This window comes from Larimichthys crocea, chromosome III (genome assembly GCF_000972845.2).
Source record: "Larimichthys crocea isolate SSNF chromosome III, L_crocea_2.0, whole genome shotgun sequence".
NCBI classification, from domain to species: domain Eukaryota; kingdom Metazoa; phylum Chordata; class Actinopteri; family Sciaenidae; genus Larimichthys; species Larimichthys crocea.
In genome coordinates, this window is record NC_040013.1 from 46996366 (window position 1) to 47021314 (window position 24949).

General features: G+C 38.8%; 1 protein-coding gene across 1 annotated transcript in view; it reads left to right on the forward strand.

Moving 5' to 3' along the window:
* The first annotated feature begins 851 nt into the window (after nt 1-851).
* The window catches only part of LOC104935500 (protein unc-13 homolog B-like), a 63438-nt gene continuing 39340 nt past the window's right edge, over nt 852-24949 (forward strand). Inside the window, exons 1-13 of the mRNA XM_027274179.1 lie at nt 852-2855; nt 3685-3707; nt 4409-4458; nt 4587-4662; nt 6083-6088; nt 8611-8685; nt 11253-11472; nt 11849-12076; nt 15131-15272; nt 15985-16154; nt 16368-16483; nt 17163-17326; nt 19709-19859. Coding sequence (XP_027129980.1) covers nt 1019-2855; nt 3685-3707; nt 4409-4458; nt 4587-4662; nt 6083-6088; nt 8611-8685; nt 11253-11472; nt 11849-12076; nt 15131-15272; nt 15985-16154; nt 16368-16483; nt 17163-17326; nt 19709-19859 — 3258 coding nt within the window. The 5' untranslated portion in view covers nt 852-1018. The remainder of the gene's footprint in view (nt 2856-3684; nt 3708-4408; nt 4459-4586; nt 4663-6082; nt 6089-8610; nt 8686-11252; nt 11473-11848; nt 12077-15130; nt 15273-15984; nt 16155-16367; nt 16484-17162; nt 17327-19708; nt 19860-24949) is intronic.

Consider the following 24949-nt stretch of genomic DNA (forward strand, 5'->3'; position numbering starts at 1 on the left):
GGGCATTTTGATAGTAGCTCCGACCGACAATGTGGGGAACTAGATGAGGACAGACTGCTCTCTAGAGAATATGTTCTCCAGGAATCGCTTCAATGGACAACATGGATCAGGTGTTGCCCCTAAAGGAGGCACAAAGGCAAAAGTCCATTCTCCCAAAAAGAGGGCTCCAAACCCCAGGGTAGCTTTAGTCATTCGGGGTAAAATACATCGTCTCTTGCAAGGTTCTGCAGACCACCATGTCCCAGATTCGCACCTCTATTATGCAGGTATTGAGGACGATGAGAGGGAAGCACAGGAGGGCAGAAAGGAGCACAGAAGCGTATATCCAAAGGTTAGTCCCAGGACTGAAGCCTACTCTCCTAAAGTGTCAAATGGTAAAGGACATGGAGTACCACTGGGGCCACCATGTGTAGGAGAGGTGGAGCTGAACAGAGAGGGATGTATAAGAATACCCTGCACTTTGCAGCATAAAAGCTGCAGATCACCAGCAAATCGGAAACGTATCTCCTTTGAGGGTGAAATTCGGACAACTCCTGAGCAGATGAGAACACCCCCACACTACAGTCAAATAGGCCCAGACATAAATAGCACTAAATTTGCAGGAGCAACTGGAAGGGATTTTGCTTCACCCTGTATTCGGCCAAAGAGACCCTATTCCACTGGTGACTGTGTGGACTACAACTTCAACAGAGCTCTCCCAGGTACGCTGCTGGAAGAGGATGAAGATAAAGAGGAGGAGTCAAGTGCTGTCATTGAGCACATTCTTAAAGAGCTGAGGGGGATCAACAAGATCCAGGAGGAAATCTCCGACCTCAGGGATTACCTGACCTCAGTTCGAGGGTCAGTTGATGAAGTATCATCCTGTGTAGATGCTGTATTGTTGGAGATTGAAGGCATTCGTTCTAGCAACAAGTCAGGTTCAGGGGTACATGCTGGAACCTGGTCAGGTGTAGGATGCAAGGATGGACAATCTACCCGCAGAAGGCCAGCTAGTGCTTATGGTAGTTTAGGGAGTGCAATGCCAAAGTCTCATTCAAATCTGTTTCCTCAAGTCTGCAATGAGCGCCATAGCATCCATGGAGAATTACTGTTACCAAGGACAGAAGAGTCTGTTGTGTCCCCAATTGCTGAATCAGTGGATAACCAGGAACTGGAGGAACAAGAGGACATCTCTGACCACAGCTCAGATATCCCAGTAGGTGCCATAGCAAGAAAACTAAGCTTTGGGTACCTGGAAAGGCAGGATGGACAAGACTGTCCAAGCACCAGCTCCTTGTCTTCTGGTCATAGTTCCAAGTCTGAGTCAGATCTAGAGAGACTATCCTGTAGTCATGGAAGAAAGCAGCAACAAGCCGATGTTGGGGAAGAACATTGGACTAACACCGGATTACCACACATTGCCACTGGGGAATCTGTATGGCATAGGGAAACTGCTTATCTCCAGGGCAATAGCCTGGAGGTGCAGGAAGGTCAGAGCCCTCTTTGCTGTGAAGGAGCTGGTAACTGGGATCACTACAGAGGTGCAGGAGGATATGGTACATCAGGGCAGTGCTCCACAGGAAGCTCAGAACATCTTTCTGTTCGCTCTGGGAAACATTATAACTCACCTGCTAGCAATTCTAGCAGGGAGGAATGGCAATCACGGAGGAGAAGGCCTCAAACACAATCTGGGATTCATGTCCCAAAAGATACAAGCCTGGAAAACCCCTCTATAGGATATGATTGTGTTGTAGATTTTTCCTACCCTCAAAGTTCTGGTTACCATTCAGTTGATGTGCATGATGGAGAAGCAGGGGAATTTGACTATGGTCAATCAAATGACCTGAGCTATACAGTAGACTGTCAAGCTGAGAGTTATCAGGAAAATTATTTAGCCTATGAAGAGTCTTCAGCAGTGACATGGGCTGAGGCATCTTTATGTACCACTGTAGCTGATGTGGATAGGACATTCATCCAAGAGAATGAAGCCATTAACCAAAGCTTAGAAAACCAACTCCCTCATCCTGGAAGTGCCGATGTCCAAGCTGGTGGTTTTACTGTCAAGCGCATAGGCCGAGCTGTACTTGATTTTAGCTCTGCCTTGCGGGGGGCATTGCGCAAACTTGAAGGACCTGGAGCCCAGAATCCTGGAGAGGAAACAGACTTTGAAATAGCAATGCCTTATGACCTTCCTCCAGCTGAGTTGCCTTCAAAACCTTTATGTTATGAGGCACAATTTGAATCTGATAAAACCCCAAAAGGTGATGTGGTTGACCATGGTATTACTGTTGGGGAATTGAGCATAAACAGTACTTTAGACAAATTAGATACTTTCTCTGTGGAACCTATGCCTGAAGAAGCCAACAACAGCCTTATATTGGAATCTACAGACATCTGCCAACATCCTACCTGTTCGGAAAAGATTCCCCCTTGCCTAGAAGAACTTTCAATTTGCCCTGATCCAATTTCCAGTAGCACTGCAATACTGCCTCCACCTGATGGCCTTACAGAACAACCTGCAGAAGGCCCTGAAAATGGTCCTACAGATGGTCCTACAGATCTAATGGTTAAAGCCCAGCTTTCGCAATGCACCACAACAGAATCCCTCTCTGTCTCCCTCTTGGCTGATGAACCTATAGTACCAGGGGAGCAGGGAGAAAATGAGGTGCCACAGCCATCCAGCACAGACTTTGTGGCCCCAGTGGATGAAGCAGAAGGAGATGAAGCAAAGAAACCCACAGAGATAAGCCAGATGGATGAACGAAGGCTAAAGTGCCTGAGGACCTTTCAGCAGATTCTGCGGGAGAAAAGGGAAACCAGGCGCAACCTCGCCAGTATGACCATGTCGACCTTCTCTCAGGATGATTTTGAACCAGGTAGTCAGCACAGAAGTTGAAATCATCTTTTGTTTCATCATGTGCATTTTTTTTCTTGTTTCATTTCAGTAAATAAGTTATTCATTAATTTTGATTCACTGATCTTTCTTTGTTTGGCATTGATATTTTTTGTATTTTCAATTATTTGAGTTACTTGAATTTCTTTTCATGATTTTATGTTGAAACTGATACATGTTATACAACATTTAGCGGTCAAAAAAGTATTGTTGGTTTGCAAACTTTCCTTTTACATCCTACCTTTTTGTCCTCACTGACTCTCTCACTGTAAACTCTCACTGTTGAAACTCTTTGATCTGTCACAGTTGCAGTGCAATATGTACACTGATAACCGCCAGTGTCTTCTTTGGGTATGTTCATCAAGCAGTTATGAATAAGCCCCTGTACCAAACGGTCCCTTGAGTATTTACTGTACCAAACGGTCTCTGCTGATACTATAATTTTCTACCCCGTTGAGAGTAATGTATCACCGGCCATTCATGAGTCCCTTATTTCTCTTCAAAGCTCCAGCAGCAGCCATTTGCTGAATTAGAAAACATTAATTATCTGCTTGGAAAGCAAGCTTGACATTAAAGAGCAAGGGGAAGGGAAATATTAAGAGCCATTTTCATGATAAATTATACATGTTAATGAAACATTTATGACCCCAGACCTCCTTCCTTCCCTCTGAAAACTTGTGGTGGCGCTGCTTTTTAAATTACTCAAGTATTTTTAACAACTTGAATAATCCATGGTGTGTTTTGTTATTTCACACGATGAGTCAAAATTGACCATGACTATTTTTCTTTTTTCCTCTTATGCTATTTTACAGATGGAAGTCAAGATGGAGATCAGGTTACCTCTTTTGTGGTTTCTCCCCCATTAACATTATTAACATGACGTCCTTTAAAGAAGATGTTCTCTCTGTGCAGTTTTTTTGTATATTATTTAAACATTTTCTAATGCCTTTGTCTCTCTTTTGTTTATATCACTTTCTGTCATTTTTTGGAAAATGCTAATGAAATAGCTTTAGGTTCCATTACATGTCAGCCTCAGTACATCTGTGCCCTTTTAATAACATTTGCTGTCATAAAAATGCCACACAGGAATAGGTCAGTATTGATTAGGACACAATATCTTAAATAATATTGAGTCATGTTGAATCTGTCAAGCTGTGGTATTTCTTTACTAACTGTCACAAACACACACACACACACACACACACACACACACACACACACACACACAAAACACTCTTAGGAAACCAAAATCAATATTCGGTGTCCGTTTACTGGGCGTATGTATGGTTTTGTAGGTGTTTACTTTACACAAGGTGAAAGCAGATTTATGATGCTCATATATGCAGTGGGGCAATATGATTGATTGAAATGTCCTCTTTGGCATGCAGAACTGAAACTCAACCAACCAGTACAGGCCAATTGCTTCTCTCCTGTTCTTTCTTTGTTGTTGCTTGTGCATGCTCCAGTGTCATGAAACCAATAAAAGCTGTCAGCTTTCAAATGGCTAAATTCCTGACCTTTGACATGCTATTGCAGAGCCGAGATCAAGATGGAGACCCCAGCAAGCACCCATGGGCCAAGCCAGGGTCAGTAAACACTTTTTGGTATCTGTGTGTGTAAATAGAGAATAAGATATCCTGCTACAGTGTTTGCACCTGGATTTTCTTTATTTAAATATTGATTATTGACATTATTTGTTTGTTTGTTTGTACAGAGGAAACACACCGTTTGGCATTGACAGCATGCCAGACCTCCGCAAGAGGAGGCCGATTCCACTTGTTAGTGAACTGGTAAGTGCACATCAGTCAATATCTGCTCACTGCCTTTGCCAAACCTTGACTTTTTCATAGCTTAAACTAAGCATTGCCAGAATGATTTTTTTTTTCATCAATACTGACTAAGTGGAGAGCAAGGACAGAAGCGAGTATGTTAAACTGAACTAAATTCATCTCCTACATCGAAACAGTAAAACCTTATATTGAAGAACATTTAGAATTAGATTTAAAAGGTTAACCAATTTATTAACAAGTTGTAAATGTATCTTTGAAGGTGAAGTCACATGACACTTTGCTCATGGTGTTCATACAAAACAAATGACATGTGCAATCAAGTCTCCCAACTCAAGACATTTGTTTAATATGTATACATACTGTATATACATAACTGAAATTATCTTAAGTCACAAATTACTGACACGGTCAAGTTTGTCTTGCGTATGTTGCATACTTACCCTGAAAATCTTACTGTATTTATATGGTGTTGTGGTTTAAAATAAAAAATATATATATTTGGTAAATAAAATTAACTAGCTACTGTGACCAAAGATACTCTCCATTTTCCACTATTGATTCATAACAGGCTTGGCAAGTTTAATGCAGCCAGTGCTGTCCAACTCCCTTACGTGTGTTGGTTAGTTGATAATATATTTCCTGAATATGAACAACAACAACGAAACAGATTCAGAAATTAGATCATTTCACACTGAATTTAATACTATATTAAGATTATATAAGATTAATGAGCCTGTAAGAAACACAACAGGTATACATATAAATGGTCCACTTTGTCACAGAGCCCCTGGTTGTTTAATCTCGAAGAGCCTTATTGTCCATTTGTATAGTTAGAAGTTGTATATCATCATCTTTAGCTGTATATTATAAAATAATACTCCTATTTTCACTTTTCTTTCTTCAGCAGCTATAAACTCCTCCACTTGCATAGAGATATAGATGTAGATTTTTGTTTATATACCAGTCACAAAAATGGTGCAGGCTTCCTGTGCTGCTGGATTGCCAATGTGTACTCTGTTTTTCTTTCTCTTTGCGACTGCTGTGCACCAGATGCTCCGACACCGTTGGGTTATAGATTTTAGCTGTAACGGCCTGTTAGTTTTTGCCTCAGCATTGGAAGTAGCAGAGAAAAGTCATGTTAACAAGCTGACTGAGTGATACCAGTGTTTTACATGTTTCAATCAGCTGATCTGATCCTTCAGGAATGATTGCTTGCAGGCTACATACAGGATAGATACTGTATGAAGAAGCACTTCTGCAGTGGCACCTGCCGTGGAATAATTGTTTACAAGCACTAAATAGCTGGATTCAAGGTGATACTGCTGAACTCTCAGAGGGGAACCTGTTTGTGTGTAACCTTTGCTGTTTTCTTGTTTTCTTTGCTTGCGCATGTTGTCTCCCTCCCTTCGACTGCCCTCAGGCTATGGTGAGTAAAAGAAAACTGTGTTATACTATTTGATTGATGTCCTCATTTCAAACTCTCTAATAGTCCACATTGTAGCAAAGCATTTAAATCTGCCCTGTCTGAAGTTTTCTTATGTGTGTTTACACAAAGTTGGTGTGTGGATTCACACATATTCACAAGCACACCCACATACAAATATCAGTCATTGTTCCCATGTATTTCAAAATGTTCGAACCAACACAGGAAAAATCAATTCCTTCTGGAAAATGCTTTAAGCATTCCTACAGCCAACTGATGCTTAGTGAGTGAGAAGCTTTTTCTCTGATTGTTTTTTTTAGCTAGTCTTTTAATTAACAGGCTTGTTTTGCTGTGATTCATCAAGTCAAAAACACACCTGCCACTCTCACAAACAAATGCTAATAATTGTTGTGGTTCATTGTGTCTTTCTCCCTTTAGTCTCTACTTTACAGGCTTTAGGCTGAGATGTATCTGAGTGGTTAGAGCTGTGAATATTCAGCCACTGGGATCTAAAAAAAACTGACTTATGATTAAAGAAACTTGTCTCCTTTGATTTGAACTTTCTCAGAGAGAAGGTCACACAGCAGAAGTTTGAGTAAAAAAACACCTACAGTATGACATTTAAAGAGATAAAAAGGCTTGTCTATTCTTCTCTTCAATCTAGTCTAACCACATTTAGTATGCCAACTTACACAATGAAGAGAAAAAAACAGACAGAAGCGAGATTGATGGAGAGGAACACAAATACTGTATGTGCAAATGAGACTGAAACAATTTGGAGATGAACTATAACAGCCAACAGAAGCAAAACACAAAGATATAACATTACAAGGAATAAAATCTACAACATATAAATGGATAAATGTGATCATTTTTCCTGAGTTTGCTACTTCTTTAACATGTTGTTAAACTTAGTAAACACACACTAGGCACTTTTGTTGCCATCGTATGAATTTAGAACAGTGATTACATTTTCTCCTGCAAGTCTAAGTTTTGAGACTTTCTTGTTATCTCAAAAGATTTATGCTGCCCTAATTTAAAACTCAGTGCAAACCTGTGCCCAGTCCATCTTACCCAACCACATACACCACAACATTTTTTAGACCCTTTACTGGGCACATTTCAGCTATTTTGTACCTTGACTTTTTCTCTTGTCATGGTATTATAAAAATAATATTAAAGATGATGAGGTGAGCCATAGCTGGAGAGCTTAATAAGCACCTCATTAAGCACTTAAGCACTTAAGTGTGTAATATCTTTGATGATCTGTGTGGTCCATAGTACAGTAGTCACCTGGAGTCCTGCATATTTGCTCTCTCTACATCAAGGATTACTATGGAAACTATGGGAAACAAGTCTTGTCCTTCTTCTGTTGTCTTTGACATTTATAATGTCAAATAACAAAAAATAAACACACCAACTATCAAAAACATTTCATTAAAAGAAGTTTCTTTAAGTAAAGAGATATGCAGTATGCTGATGAATCACAGGATGCAGTATCAAATTGCAATCTATTTCAAGGACATTTCTGAGGTGCATCAGAGCTTTAAAGTGCACTGCCTTTGAATTTTGAGTTTTTTGTATAGCTTAAGTTGATAGCCTTAGGATGGAAACCTCGCCATTCTCTCACCATCAGACACTGGGCACTTACTTTTCTAGATGTAATTTATCTAGAACTATCAACTGCTAGAATTAATGGCGCTAATGAGACTACCATAAACAACTGGCGTGCAACAGCTGACTCACTGAAAGAACTTATAAGATAAGGTCTTCCCTTACTTGATGTCTGGTTGGGAGACTCTGTCCTTCTTGTTTCTCCTGATTGGGTTTGTGTGTGTATGGATGTGTGCGCGCGTGTGTGTAATAGTCATACACTCCATAGGAAGAGATCATACCAGGGTGAGGGTGGTGTTGGGGTGGTGCCTCCTTTTTTTTTTTTTTTTAATTAATTAATTATTATTTTTTATTTATTATTTTTATGTGCTTTTTTTGGTTTTGTTTGATTTTGCTTGCACCTATGAGGTGCATGGTTAATGTAATTTAGTTTGTACAGTCAATTTTGTACTGTTTTCTATCCATGTCAATTAATGAGTCATGTCCTTTGGTTGAAACTTGTATTTTTGTTAAATAAACATTTGATCACAAAATGTATCTCTGAGTTTAGCTTTAGTCAGGCTAAAGTCAGAATTTAGTATTAATATGTTTATAATACTACAAACTCTATTAAAGTATCCAGATCCCTAAATTAAATCACATTCAGTGAAGTATCTCACAAATGTAGTTCATCAAACACGTGTGAGTGTTTGGCAAAGAGTGAATAAAGGAGACGTGTGTGACATGTTTCCAAATGTGTGTGTTCAAAGAGAAGTTTCCATGACCCTCAGAGTTGAAAGAGCCCAGCTTCACACAGAGAACTGATCTTAAATGTTTTAACGGAAATGTCTCCTTTTTCTTCTCTCTTCACCTTGTTTGTTATTTCTCTGTGACTGTTTATGACTGATGCCTTTTCTCTCTCTTGTTTCCAGTCTATGATACAGTCCAGGAAAGCTGGACTCGCCCACACATTGGCCACACGGACCTCTCTGAAAGATGAAGAGCTTGTGAGTGGCCAAATACATATGTCACACACACACATACACATACAGAGGGCTGGTAAAGGGATGATTTTATAGTTGTATACAGGAAGACTTGCTTTTGCCTCAGTGCTAGCTAATGGGGTTCCACACAAATATCAGCTTGTGTTTACAGTCAGTTGCACACTTTTTCACACACACACACACATACGTTTCCCACCAACTGTACTCTTGCTGTCAGTATGCTGTGGCCATATTGTTAATCTGTTTGTGGAAGATCCAATATACTTTCAGCTCTGAATCTTGCTGAGTCAATTTGAGGCAGTGTCAGGTATTAATGAAGGCAAGAGCAGCAAGGCTTCACTGACTGGATTTGTTTATTACTGTTTTGTGCCTTTTCCTACTGTACTGTGTCAAGTCATGGTGCGGATTACATTATATTAGGTGAAACATTAATTATTCAAGTGGAAAGTTCAAAAGTCAATAATAAAAGAAAAAAATAAGTGACTAGAAAAATAAAAATGCCTGTACAGTTACATGTTATATTAAAGAACACCACTTCAGTTATATTAATACATACTGCTGTATTTTTTTAGGCTCTTTGTGCTGTGGTCTACATTGTATTGAAGGTCCAAGTTCATTGTGAGGAAATGAGCTTGACTTTTATATTTGCAAATTAAATGATTAATTAAGACAACTCCTTCATTTCTACCTTATCTTGATACATTGTCATTCAGAGATCTTTAAAAATTGCCTCAGTTAAATTGCTACCCAACTACTGATACAGGCTGTGGTCATCTCACGACTCAATTACTGTAACGCCCTTCTGATGGGCCTCCCAGCCTGCACAGTCAAACCTCTGCAGAATGCAGAGGTGTGCCTGGTTTTATATTTTTATCCGTTGCACTCCTCCAATGAATGACACCTGGCTCAAGTCAATCCAGACTCTTCATGTCTGTTGTTCCCCATCAGTGGAACGTGCTACCAGTTCTTACCAGAGCAGGGGCGTCCCTCTCTACCTTTAAAAAACTCCTGATGACTCTTCAGAGAGTACCTCCTCTCCTAGAACTACCAAAACTGGACATGCAAAATCTTTCCCCTTCTAGTACTGTCACGGTACTTATAGCTACACTAACATGTCCTAGTCGCGCTGTACTTTGATTGTATCTCTATTTCATAAGTCACTTTGGATAAAAGCATCAGCTAAATGACTTCCTAAATTTAGTACAAATATTTCTGTTGATATTTTGCTTACTTGGTGCATGTTCATATTGTACATGTTTTTGTCCCGTTTATGGTCAATCTGGTCCTAGTAATGATTCCAAGACTAATGTATTGTAGTGTTGAAAAGTGTTGAATGTATTTACGTTATTATTTCTCAAAGTGAAACCTGCTTATGTGTCTTGTAAGTGTTACATATTACAGGAAAATATTAAGATCTGCAGAGTGTTACCTGTACAGTATAATTACTGGACTGTACTGACATATGGAAGAAGCATATGTTCAGACATTTTGTGCTGGCTCATGAACACAGACATTGAGCAGATATTCTCACAACCTGTGAAAAACATCCATAAATATGGTGCCAAAACAAAGTTTTTTAGCAATCCATTCATCCAGCTTTTTTCACTGATACTAACATTGGCAATAGCAAAGGTAGAGGACAAAGTGGGAATTCCATTATGTATAAAGGACTTTTTTAAGTTACAGGCTGGTTCACAGTGACAAGGAAGTAAATCAGAGGTAATCAAATCAGGTGCAGAAAAATGAGGTTTAAAGGTACAAACAATTGAAACAACACAGATTAGATCAATAAAACTAAAAGAAGATGTAACAAAATTGAGTGAAACCAGAGGCAGAGATGACAGAAGATGAAAGCAAAGATAACAACAATAAAAGCCACAAGAAACAAATTGTTTTTTAGATTGAAAACAATATCCCTGTCACTATATCACCATTTCTACTATAATAATAAGCATGATAAAAATGACTCACATACCTCCCCCTGTACGATTTCTGTGTTTACCAAATCAAGCTGGGCTTCTAGTCAAGGTGTCCTCTCATCCTGCAGAGATGTGTTCACCTCCTCCCACACTCCTCCTACACTGGACAACAGCAGAATTTAGTTCATCAATAAAGAAGCCAAGAATTACAAAAACACAAATTAGCACAGTTATTAGCACAAAATCACATTTCTGTAACATTTCAGTGATAGACTGAATCTTTGATTTAATTTAATTTGATTAATTAATGCTATAGACAGTTCTGTCTTTACTGAAATGATTGTATCCTATAGAGCTGCTTTTTTTCCCCCTATATCCTATATGTTTTATTTTTCTTGTTTTTGCCATTTTCCCTGCCAATCCAATACCACCTCTCCTGCTGTTTATACTGCCAGCCCTTTCTCTGTGCTGGTTTATATTTGTGTCATTCACCTTGTTGTCTTTTGTCTTGTCTTTTTCACACTTCATCCCACACTTCTCTCTTTCTTGTATAACTTTCTGAAAAATCTCTCATGCCATTTTCTCTCATCCTGCTTCTTTTCTCACACCGTCTACCTGTATCACCACTCCTTTCTCTCTTTAATTCAAAAGAAAAACCATGTGTACAAGAAGACTCTGCAGGCTCTGATCTACCCCATCTCCTGCACCACGCCACACAATTTTGAGGTGTGGACTGCCACCACGCCCACCTACTGCTACGAGTGCGAGGGTCTGCTGTGGGGCATCGCCCGCCAGGGTATGCGCTGTGCGGAGTGCGGGGTCAAAGTGCACGAGAAATGCCAAGAGCTGCTGAATGCTGACTGCCTGCAGAGTGAGTGAATTTATATAGCTAGCTAAAAACTGAAACCCATAAGAAAACATACCAAAGTTTCCTACATTGGTTACAACCCAGAAAATATTTTTTTTAGTTTTGTACAGTTGTACAAACTGTAGACTCACTTTCCATACTCTGACGTTGATGAAGAAGGTGTTGAGCGCCAGAAAACCTGACAGGTCTACGAAAATACAGATACAAGCTGATAAACCTAAAAGAAAAAAAACACATAGTCCTTTGTTTAGCATAATTTGAACATGTAGTTTTTTAGATCTAGTACTTTGTACGTTTATTTTATTTTTTTCACGTTTACCCTTTTTGAACTCATCTTATCACCCTTCTCTTCTGTTTCTTACCCCGTTGTCATCTTCAGGAGCAGCTGAGAAGAGCTCCAAGACTGGGGCAGAGGACCGGACACAGCACATTATCATGGCAATGAAGGACAGGATGAAGATCCGGGAGAGGAACAAGCCAGAGATCTTTGAGGAGATCCGAAAACTGTTTGACATCACCAAGATGATCCATGCCCAACACATGAAGAGCATTAAGCAGAGCGTCCTGGATGGCACATCCAAGTGGTCAGCCAAGATCACCATCAACAGTACGTTCAGTGAATTTTTTACTTTGAAATGGAAAACATGCACAGTTACATAGATACTCCGGAGCAATCCTTTACCTTATAGATACTGTTCTTTTTAATTAGTTTTGAACTGGAGTAAATGTATGTTTTATGTATGGAAATGTATGACAGAAAGCTTGAATATACTGCAGTAGACATTATACTGTGCACTGTACTTTACTCGTCTGTCTCTCTGTTTACTAACTATTATCACTTTTATCACTTTACTTTTCCCTCTTTACTCTTCTCGTTTTCGGAAGGCATAAAAACCAGTGCAAAAGCGTGCTTGTCAAAAATGTAAAACCCTGATATTCATTGAATAAACAGACAAAGGCTAACTTTACAGTAATGCAGACATCGTCATCAGAAAATAAAGGAAAAATAATTCAGAGGTCTACGGTGACTTTTTAATATTTCTCTCTCATCTCTGGTCTCTGCATTATTATGAAAGAACCTACTGGATCTTAACAGTGTCGGCTTGTAGCAACAGGATACTGTGAATATGTGTGTGTTCACACAATGTGTATAACACTAACATTTCATATAAGTGTGAAGTCGATCTGTTCAAAGTTATATAACTTTGAGTTTGCTGCCACCTTTCCTGTGTTTTCTGAAAATAAAACTAATATTTAATCAGATAATTAAGTCAAAAGTTGAGACATTGACTAAACAGTCCTCGAAACGCAAACACTGTTTTGTTGCACATTTAAATCAACAAGTCACCAACAGATGCCTTCAAGACACCTGAAGAACACAGCACAGACAGCTGTGATTACCTGCAGTGTGTGAATGTGAAAAAGTGGTGCTGAACCAGAGTATGTCAGGTTTCCCCAGATAAATACACTGTTTTAATTACATTAATAATGTTGTAATTTGACCTTAAAGGGACCAAGAAGTTCTATGTGTTTGCTTAGTGTGATAAAGGAGCACAAACACAAAACATAATCATACTGGGGAGCTGTAAGTTGTAAGCAGAAATGGTCCTGACTTTGTCCCAGTAGAAATGGGCATATGAGCCGTGTGTTATCCATAACACAGCCAAGATACTATTCCACATCCATGAGTTTTTTCTTTTATCTCAAATCTTTGTTCTGAACTGTGGAAAAACTTTAACTCTCTATATGTGAGCTTCACTAATTTGAAAAGACATGCATCCCCACCTCCCATCACCTCCCTTTGCCAAACATTATCCAGACCGCTGCTGTTACCAAAGCAACCAGACACATCACACCGTATAGTGGCAGCAGTGTTGCCATGGCAGCCATCACACCTTGTCTCCCCAATCACCAGCAATGAGCTCTATTAAAGAGGAGATACAGGGACAGGCAGACATTTTTATAATAAACAGAACAGTTGCAAATTTATTTCTCATCCAATGTGGCTGCTTGTAGCCACATTCTGTACTGCGTTAAAGGAGGAAAAATTCCATGTTGTCATTGGCCTTACAGTAGCCAATGCTTGGCCCTTAAACATAGTGTAGAAAAGACGACAAACACATCTATAAATTAGGTTAATTGAAATTTATTTTCATTAGTTTTTATTTTGAAGAAATCAATCATGTCTTCTGTATGCATGTGCAGACGCACTTGTGTCTTGAGTTCTTGAATCTCAGTTTCGTACATAAGCCAAGCAGTGACTGATGCTCTACAAAGAACTCTTTGAAAACTGAATTGATTTCATTAGGGAATATCTCAACTAATTAATATTCAAGATTCCCTTCAGCACAGAAATACATCAGTCACTGAAAATGAATGAACCACTGGCAAAGATTTTACAGGGACTGGCATGATGTTGACTTTTAAGTGCATGAGACTTCAAAAATTAAAAAAGAAGAACTCAAAAAGCTGAAATAGTGGCTGTTTTTCATAAATTTCATATTTTATTTGCATTTCTGAAGCTTTCAACTGTGTCTATGAGTGCAAACAGGCAAATAATAACACAAGTAACATAAATAAATATGAAAGTATGCGCAAACAAATCTTATATCTAGCACATTTTAAGCTGATGCACTGATACAATACACCAGATAGTGCCAATATTAGCTATAATTAATCAATAATAAAACAAAGTGCTTCTAACTCAAGGCAGTGATTGACCTGTTACCTTACACAAAAATGATCCCAATTATTTACACACAGTGTGGTGATTTTGAATTTAAAAGGAGGAACCGCTCCTACTTTATCAGGAAATGGTATCGACATAGAAAAAGGTCGGTGCACTTCGATTATAAAGAAATAGTTCAGCATTTTGGTAAATGTGTTTATGAGTTCTCTGGAGGAGAGTTAGATATGAAGATCTTCATCACAGTTTCTTGGCTCTGAGCAGTTACTAGAAAACTGGCAGAGACTCTAGGAAGTTACTGTCACCATCAAAAAAATAGTCCTACACATAACCCCTCATCTAACTCTCTGCTAAATGTATAAACAAATATTGCATGTAGACTGGTACTTTTATTTTGGTGGATGAAAAAACTCCTTTCAACTCTTGGTTCCTCCTGGTTCCTTCCGTGTGTGTTTCCCTTCAGGGCAACAAACTCTGGTAGTGTGTAGTACATGTCAAAACGCAAGCCCATTCACATCAGCCTTCCTAAACAAGTGAAGCCCGACAGACTGTCTTCAGTGCATACATTGATTGTGTTGATGCTGTTTGAGCCAACATGTCAGTTGTTTTTCATTTGTTCTTTTGTAATTTTGGTATAGAAACAACACGCAGAAATCAACAAGTGCAATAAGTAAATAATTAAATGGGGCCATGTCACAGATTTTAAGTCCTAAAATACCTCTGAGTGCTTGTTGCACAGAACAGCAGATCATCAGGTGACAACAGTTGATTAAATAATTTGGTGAGATATGTTGTTACCCAACATCTGCCTGTGAGTCACAAGTATATGTTACGAGGCTTTGCATAACTGTGTGGGTGATGTCTTGTGTTTTGGTGTATGTGTGTGAATGAGACAGAAAGATGATGGTACGAGTAGGTGTTTGTTGTTCTTATGCAATTTTCAAAGTCATTCCCTCTGTTCATGTGTGTGACCAGTTGTTAGTGCACAGGGTCTCCAAGCCAAGGACAGGACGGGCTCAAGTGACCCATACGTCACAATCCAAGTCGGGAAGACGAAGAAGAGAACAAAGACCATCTATGGCAACCTGAACCCAGTCTGGGAGGAAAAATTCAGCTTGTAAGTTCAGCTTGTTATTTCTTCCTGGTTGTAAAGTCCAGCTGCAGCTCTCAGAGGTCTGTGCAGAGTGCAGGAAAACAGTGGACCAGCCACAATCACTTTACATTGGTGGAAGAAATTTTTTAGATAATTAACCTACACAGACTGATATGAAATGTATATAAGCAAAAGTCCTGCATTAAAAAAACTGGTATTATTATGATTACTAATATAGACAAAAATGCAACTTACTAAAAGTACAAATTTTTTAAAGTACTACTTATATAAAATTAGTAAATAAGAAATGGCTACATCAGGTGCAAATGTACCTGTTATTCATTCAAAACTACATTTCATCAGGTAAAAGTAAAGTTTTGACAGAGCGCAATGATTTGCAAAAACCTTTCGACCTGTATTTCTTTTAATAGTAGTACAAAAACAAGATGATGACAAAAACAAACATAAACTGAACTTCCTGTTCTGTTCTGCATAAACAACAGCTATGTTTAAGTTAGACATCTAAAAAAGCATTGACTTACCAACTAAATTTAGCCATTAATGCCTCATTATCATTCTTTGGTAACTACCCAGCAGTTATTACAGAATGATAATTTACATATTTGTTAAATATGCATGTGTTTATTCGCTTGAAGCATGCATACCTTTCACTTTAGCCATCTGCTCCCACATTTGTTAAAACAACATCCCACCCACCTGTCATGCATTTCCACAGCGAGTGCCACAACTCATCAGATCGTATCAAGCTGCGGGTTTGGGATGAAGACGATGACATCAAGTCACGAGTGAAGCAGCGTCTGAAGAGGGAATCTGACGACTTCTTGGGTCAGAGCATCATCGAGGTCCGAACACTGAGTGGAGAGATGGACGTCTGGTACAACCTGGGTATGTCATGGAAATATGGAAAACATGGTGTATGTGTTTATGTTTGTTTATGTGTATGTGAAGTAGATGAGTATATAATTATTTTTGCTCAGCGTTTCAGTGTTTCAGTTATCATTAGAGTGTTTCAGGTGTTATTTTCAACACTGAGTGATGTATCTTGTCAGAGTAATTGTGTGGGGGTGTGTTGGTGTATATGTGTGTGTCCATTTACAGAAAAGAGAACAGACAAGTCAGCGGTGTCTGGTGCCATTCGTCTCCAGATCAGTGTGGAGATTGAGGGAGAGGAGAAGGTGGCACCCTACCACATTCAGTACACATGCCTTCATGAGGTAACACACACAAACATACGCTTGTAATGAGGAACTTGGATTCATGTGCTGCTTGTATCTATCACTAACACATGCATGCACACCGGTACATCTTAATTAATTAATAATTGTTCAACCATGCCTTGTTCAAAAGAAAATGAAAATAATTATGTTGTTCAAACAGTTAGATGGGACAATTCACGATGAAATCAAAAAGATAAAAGCGGCAACAAATTCTCACTTCTCACTCATGATCTGCATGATTGATTGATAAATTATTTTAAAGCTTTTTATAATCAAAATTGTTATTTCTAGACTAATCTACTGTTTGACAATTCTTTAGGTAAATAAATAGGAATAGGAACATGAAATGAATTGACATTTTTTGTGATGTAATAATAAATCTTTAGAAGTCTGAGGATCAACAGAGATTCAGAACTGACAGGTTCACTAACATGGACAGACAAATCCTTTCAAACTGTTTACAGTGAAAGAAATAAAGGAACAATGTTTCAGTTTCAACAGTCAAATGCCAGAGTTGATAAAGTTTTTTCAACAATCTTTGAATCTAGAACATCTCAGATCACCTTTGAATGCTGCATGTTTTCTGTGAATAACTCACACACTTAACTGCTGGCTGTTTTTAACATCTTTGAGCACCGTCCATGTCTTCTTGTTAACTCAGCCTTTTTTTCTGTAGAACATCTTCCACTTCTTGACTAATGTGGAGGGAGGTGGTGTAGTGAAGATCCCAGTGGCTCAGGGAGACGATGCATGGAAGGTTTACTTTGATGAGGTGCAGCAGGACATTGTGGACGAGTTCGCCATGCGCTATGGCATTGAGTCCATATACCAGGCCATGACGTAAGCTCAGTGTTAAAATGTGTGTGTGTGTGTGTGTGTGTGTGTGTGTGTGTGTGTGTGTGTGTGTGTGTCTGAATATATAATATAAGTTTTGCCAGGCACTCCCCATTCAATTTGTCCAACAGGCCATGATGTCAGCCAACTGTGTGCATGTGTGGGTAAATCAAATCAGGAAATACTAGAAATGAGTGTGCTCCTGTGCAGTAGGCCTGTGTGTGTGTGTGTGTGTGTGTGTGTGTGTGTGTGTGTGTGTGGTGTGTGGTGTGTGTGTGTGTACTGTATGTTGACGTGATGAGTGGTAGGAAGGATTGTCGTGAACTATAAACAGCATGCAAATTAGTTTATCTCATCTAATGAGAAAAGATGACCTGTCACCTCAAAGATTTCCAGGCTGTTTGATTGGATCATTGAACGCAGGTGGAGACTCAATGATTGCACACACACACACACACGCATCTATCTACACACACTGTTTTAATTACATTAATAATGTTGTAATTTGACCTTAAAGGGACCAAGAAGTTCTATGTGTTTGTTTAGTGTGATAAAGGAGCACAAACACGAAACATAATCATACTGGGGAGCTGTAATTTGTAAGCAGAAATGGTCCTGACTTTGTCCCAGTAGAAATGGGCATATGAGCCATGTGTTATCCATAACACAGCCAAATGAAAATGGTGATTGAAATACACGTGACACACTGTAGCTATTAGTCTTAATTCTCCCTGAAAGCTTGATGAACTTTAGCTACATTACATCTCCTTCAATAGAATAATAATTCATATGTTTGTTTTTATGAAACCTGTCAGGTGTGTAATATTTAACACAAGCTTTCGAATGAAAAATTTTGTGCAAACATTTCTGAAAACACATTTTTTGTTACAGTGCAACAATGTGTTTTCCCATAAAATGTCTTTAAGGATTATAATGCAGCATTCAAGTGGAAAAACCTTCAGGGAGAATAGATATATTGTCCACGTCCACACAACTATCATTCCTTACCTTGTACTGTAATATACATTGGTTTGTGTGCACCCAACTGGCCATTATTGCTGAAACAATGTCCAATGTAACATTACAACTGTATGAAAGAAAATACTGTTATGCAGAAAAGAATAGATTTTATCAAATACTACAGTATACTACACCAATTAAGTATTGTACTTCCTTAAAGTCCTCCTGCACTCACTCAAAAATATGTTCTTCTGATGATGTATGTGCAGAGTTTGGCACTACAAGAGTGTTGTCACATTAATCTGTTGAAGGGTGAAAGTTTCTCTGTACTCACCTTAAATTTGTAAGGCAAGTTTACTAGCTGTAATTTAGAAGCCAGTCATGATGTAGTCTGCAGCTTACACCAGTGCAATGTGGAAACTTGAAACCTTCAGTGCACGTACCGCGAAAATGGACTTTTCAGTGAATAAGGACACATCTTGTTGAACTTTTAAATAAAACATGAGTGAGAAGGAACAAGACATCATTTTTAGAATTAAATTGAACTTTTTGGAGGTTAAAATCATATCAGACACAAGTATTTTTATATGTTCTAAAACATATCAGCAGGGGAAGTACTAACAAAAGAAAGATTTTTAAAAGAATGGTCAAAATCAAAGAATGGGCATATTTCGACTTTAAGTTATTCTTCACAAATGCTGCAAATGTCTTCACTTTCCATAATGCAGCTTGATGAGTCTTTCATTAGACCCTACATGCCTGATAACATGCCTGTCCAAACTTGGCAGCCCTAATTTGTAAATTTGTCTTCCCATGCAAAGTTCACACAAAAAGGAAGCCTGACTACATCATCAGAGTTACTGTCTCAGACACAGAACATCTCAACTCATGATCTTCATTTGCCCCTTATATTTATAATATTTATGTGAAGTTTACTCTCAGTGTCTAGATTTCTTTTATAAATACAAAATGTAAATGAGCTTCTCCACTTTAAATATGTGTTTCATATATTAGTAATATTAACTCTGGCAGCGAAATGTGAAGTGAAAACAGTTGATCAACGGGAGCCATTTTGCTAACTTAATTCATTTTTTTAAAATTCCCTCCAACCTCTTCTGTCTTTCTATTCTCTCTCATCTCCAATTATGTCTAACCCTTTCTCTCTCCCTCCACCCATCCAATCCTGCACCCTCTTTCCTTTCTGTCATTTATTTCCTCCTCCCTCATCCTGGTCTCTCTCTGGCCTCATAATGTCTTCTTCTGAACCCCTTCCTCATCCTCTCTTCTTTCTCCACCTGTGTCCACCTTGCCTTTTCTGTAACCTCTTACTACTTTTAAACCTTCATTCTCACTCCTTCCAAACTTACTAACCTTCTTTCCCCTTTTCTGTCTCTTCCTGCATTTTCTCTTCTTTCCTATCCTCTACAGTCATTTCTCTTGCCTGTCCTCTAAGTACATGCTGTCAGGGGTGCCAGCAGTGATGAGCACCCTGCTGGCCAACATCAATGCCTTCTACGCCCACCCCACCGCCTCCACCAATGTCTCTGCTCCAGCCAGATTTGCAGCCTCCAACTTCGGGGTAAGTGACCATGACACAATGACACAAATACACACAAACACAAACCTTTGAAAAGAGAAAAAGAAAAATCATAGAGCTAATAATGGTCTCAGACACATAGTTTGAACTCCCCTTCAAATTGATAACCTCAACTTTAACCACACCAGATATATACACAGTTCTTATTGTGTGACTGAAAACTTGGCAAAGTCATAAAAGTTCAATACTTAAACCTAAACCTAACCATCCCAAATCAGTTTTAAACTGCTGGTCTATAGTTTGAGGTCTAATACTGTGTTTTTTTGTGTTTGTATCTCATTACTGATTATTTTGTTTAGAGCTGAGTAATCAAGCTAAAATTGGAAATATATAGACTGAAAGCCAAGCAAGACATGTCACAGCAACATCAAACTATACACCTAAATTATTGTTCATTGCAAATGTTTGTTTGTTTTGTTGCTGTCACATGATAGAGTTATTTTAATTTGTCTTGTCTTGAACAACAATAACCACAAAATGTATATCAACTGTAGTAGGGACATTTGGTCTTCAAAACCTTCATACATAAGTATAAGCCAATAAATACTGGCTTGATACAAGTCAGTGTTGTATTCAGTATTATCTAAACCAAGACCAAGTCAGGTCCAAGACCAGACTGTATCAGGACTAAGACAAAACCAAGACTTGGAGAGGTTTAGACCAAGACCGGACACTGTGTTCACTAGTTAGGATGTAGCTAATGTTGTGGAAATTCTCTGCTGCTGGTGAAGAATAAAATAGAGACTTCTGCGGGCCGACAAGGTTTTTATTTTCTTTGCAAAGAAAAGGTCAGTTCAACACGTGAGGTGTCCCCGTATATGGGGACACCTAGAAATTTATACCTGAGGGACATCCCTTTGTCTGCTCAAGGAGACGCCCCTTCAGGAAGTGTTTCCACACCCTTCTGTCTGTTGCAAGTATTGCCGCCGACCCCCCGTTGATGTGTTTTACACCTGAAGTATCCTGCAGGATCTTGTATTTAGGTGCAAAGTTGAGTCTAGGCATCACAATATACAAAGACAAAAGGAGCTGGTGTCTTATGTTAAGAAGGGGGAGGTTGTTCGTCTCTAGTGAATGAAACAAAGGCATTGAATTTACTATTACACTAATAATCACCAAATCTCTTGAGATGTGGTGTCAGTCATCTTAGTAAGCATTGCATTGCAGGATTTACATATAGCTGTGTGTTTTCTGAGGGATGTTGTTTTGCAGATGAGAAATTATATTAATTTGATTACAGTATAGAAGATTTGGCAGATATCTCTCCTCACAGATAGCTACAGCTTCTTCTCAGTCTCCCACTTTCATTTTCTTGGATCACATGTGAAGGTGGGCAGGGAGGGGTGACAGCCATTAACAGCAAACAAAAATTTCAAATTAGGAGTAAGTCAAGTTATTGGTTGCTTTTGTTTCACTGCATGCATTGTGAATCATAACTCATTTCTCAGACACTGATTTGATTCTGATGAAGCCTTTGGAAATGATACTTCAGCCTATCATGGCATGGGTCGCCCCAGTATATCACCTGGTAGAGCTTGACAGGTTTGATTCCAGTCTGGGCCATTTCCTGCATGTCACTCCCCCCCTCTTTCCTCTTCCCTGTCTATCTTCAGTTGTTCCTGTCAAATAAAGGCAAAAAAGGTGGATGGATATTGGTTGCACCACAGTTAAAGGTCAAAACAATGACAGTGACACATGATTGTTCATCTTTCTGGAGCATTGTAGATACATAACATTGTTAAGATATTGAGGACATGGTGAGATTTAGCTGGCGGTCAAAGCAGAAAACATTTTTGCTATCTCTTTTTTTAATGAATTTTGCTTTCAAGATGCTTTTACCCAAACATCCATTCCATATTCTTCTTGATATGATTATTTAGGACTATACAAATAGCTTTGAGTTGTTTTAATGACACTGATTTAAGAAACTGCTTTTCTGTAAACCCCTTTGAAGAGCTTCCAGTGCTGTACTCATGTTTAAAACTGGACAGTCAGATTTCTGGCTTAAAACACAGACTACACCCTCCCATAGCAGTAGAAATACATAGTAGGATACATGCCTTTAAAGACATTTAAAGAGGTAAGCATAACTGAGATTTAAACTGAGAACTGTGTGAATTTACCTTAAAGCTACAATTTGACTGAAGTATGCATCTTCCAACAGAAGGTGACCTATACAGAGTCAGTAGTCTTCCTTAATGCTGCTAAAAATCTTCCTCATTAAAAGGTAATGTTTTATCACGGTTGGATCTTTGGAACGGCTCTGAACGTTGCAGTGGCCCAAATTCAGCTTCCAGGCCCTATAGGAGGGGTGGACAATGACAGCTAGAGGCCGAGCTTAATGACTCCTGGGATCTTTGCCAAAAGTGCTGACTTGAGTTCTCCTACTGGTTGCACTCAGACTCCGGTGATATATGAGCGTCTGCAGGCAGGGCGTTCTTTCTTTAATGGGTTAGGGGATGCGGACAGACATACTCTCACCGTGAGCTATAACTGTGTGGGCCTACTTCTGGATTTGTCAGCTTGTTAGTAAGACCTGCTGGATAGGTGGATACGTTTATTTGTTTAATTTCACTGAACTGAAGCATTTTTCTATGTGGTTCTGTGGGTAATTTATTTGTTTTAATTAAGCTGTTCTCTCTTTCCCTGTTTGATCATAGGGAACATCAGTAACACTCTAATGGCTTGGTAGTAATCAATGCATGACTCAGCTCGAATTAATGTATGAATCGATGCATGACATATCATAAACTGTAGTAGAGTACCCACGCTAATTAATGACTAAGTGACTATTAGCTAATGTTTGGGCTCCACACATAAAATGTAATCATCCTAAACTGACTACATTTTAATGCATGAGTTAAACTTAAGCTCTAAACCATTTATTTTGGCATTACTTACTAATAAGGACGGCATGGCAAGTTTACTCATATCCCTGTTGCTGTATGAAAATTCTTTATATGAGACCAACCACTGTATAATTACCACATCATAACACTGGTACCACAAACCTCCAAACTAAGGTGAAGTAATGTCATTAAAGTTGTTAATTAAAGTTAATAATTGAATAACGTACTGATATAGTGCTGTTGAAAATACCAAAGTTAGTTTGTATGTAAAAGTATTGTAGTTTAGTTACTCTACTCTCTTACTCTGCTCTCTCTTACTAAAATAAATAAATAGGTCCACAGTCATTCCAGTGTTCCAGTCTTAAATGCATGTCATCACTTGCTCTCTCTCCATGTTTCCTGTTGTTGGTCATCAACTATTACCCTGATATCCATGTATTTCTTTGCTATAATCAATGACATAGTCTTTCCATGAGGGTAAGTGATTCATTTCTATCCCATTAAGTCCATTATTATGCATCATCTTCCTGTTATTCATTCGTCATACTCCCCCAAAATGTTCTATGGATAGAAAAACAGAGCACACATAAGGGGGGATTGTTTTTACCATCTGTTTGGCCACTGTCAAGCTCTGCCTGTCTTTCTCTTTTTCATTTGTTGGAATATTCTCCCAGACGAACCAAATTAAATTCTCCTTCTCCTCTTTTTCGGGGTCTTCATTACTTTCTTTGTTTAAATGTTCAGCCAAGCAAATTTCAGTATACCTGTTGCCATGGCAGTAAGGTTATTTCCTAATTTATAAATACTTTACTTCAGGCTTCTCTCCTCCCCTGTCTTCTGCTCTCTCTCTCTTCTTCCTCCTTCTCCTCCGCCCCGCCCTGATGCCGTCATATCGATCTGTTCTTCCTCTTCCTCCGCTCTTCATATTTCACCGCTGAAATCACGTCATCAGCTGACAGTTTTAGTGACACTGTCTGTTATGCTGTACAGGTGTGTGGGTGTGTTTATATGCTTGCAGACTGTGTGTGTGTGTTTGTTTGTGTCTGTGGGTGCAAGACCAAGGAGACTACAGACTATGTCAGCATCTCACGCCTCCCCAGTTTCATTGGGAGGGAAGCTGTTGATAAAACAGTAAATCTTGCCAGAGGGAGCAAACATTATTCACTTTTTGGTTGTTTTTTACCATAAATTAGGGAATAGTTTCAGAGTAAGTACAGTGTGCTCCAATGCCCATTATCCGTTACACCTTCACACCTTAGAGCTATCTACAGTAGTTGTCAGCCACAGGCAGTACTGGTGAAGCTGTTGTGAATGTCTTGTTGCTTAACTTTTCTAAAGTTACTCTCTCTTAGACTTCTTTAAATGCTCCCAGAGCAGGTCATGGATTAACTGAAGTTGGGTCATTTCGGATGGTGTAGTTTAAAATGTTTTATCCATGAGTTTGTCTGATCATACCAAAACCCAGATTTGCTCTTTTTAAGTGAAGCTTCCATCAGGGGTGTCTATTGTTCTTTCTTTTCTGTGCTCGTTTTCTACTTTCGTTACATGCCTTGAATATGACTGCACCTGAGTAGGAGAAGAGGAACATTAGCAGTGGGTGTCACTAATGACTAAGCAGCTTCTCATTTTGCGATGAAGAATATAGAAAGCTGAAATTTACACTACCTGCAGTCAAAAGCATTAAATGCAATTTTGTTTTGTGTATATGGAAAATTGTTTGTGAATAATATGTTGGCCTTAACTTATTATTAAGTTAGAGAATCTGTCAAATAAGGGATTGCCTGTTTTGTTACATGTTTCTAGTATCACTGATTTGAATCTAAAAAAAAAGTCTTTAGAATAAACATGGACGTCCATCAAGGAGAACTGAGATCATGTCTCATTGTTTTAGTATTCCAACAGCTTGTCACCAGCTTTTATTTGCCTCTCGGACTTGTTTATCAAATCGTTTTTTTGCTTTGGGCAACAGTTCCTCGAGGACTAGAGCAAGACATGCTGTTTCCGCCTGAGATAATTTAATGTCATCTGCCTTGAGCAACTTGTTTAAGGTACATTTTATTAGTGTAGGGAGATTCCACACCTGCTCCACAAGAACAAACTGGGACATCTGTTGTCATTGCTCTGAGAGGGAAGTTGTTTCAGCTGGAGGGACTGCATATGATTTGTGATTTGATTCCAGCCTTATTTACAGCTAGTGTCACAAAACAGGCATAATGTGTTGCT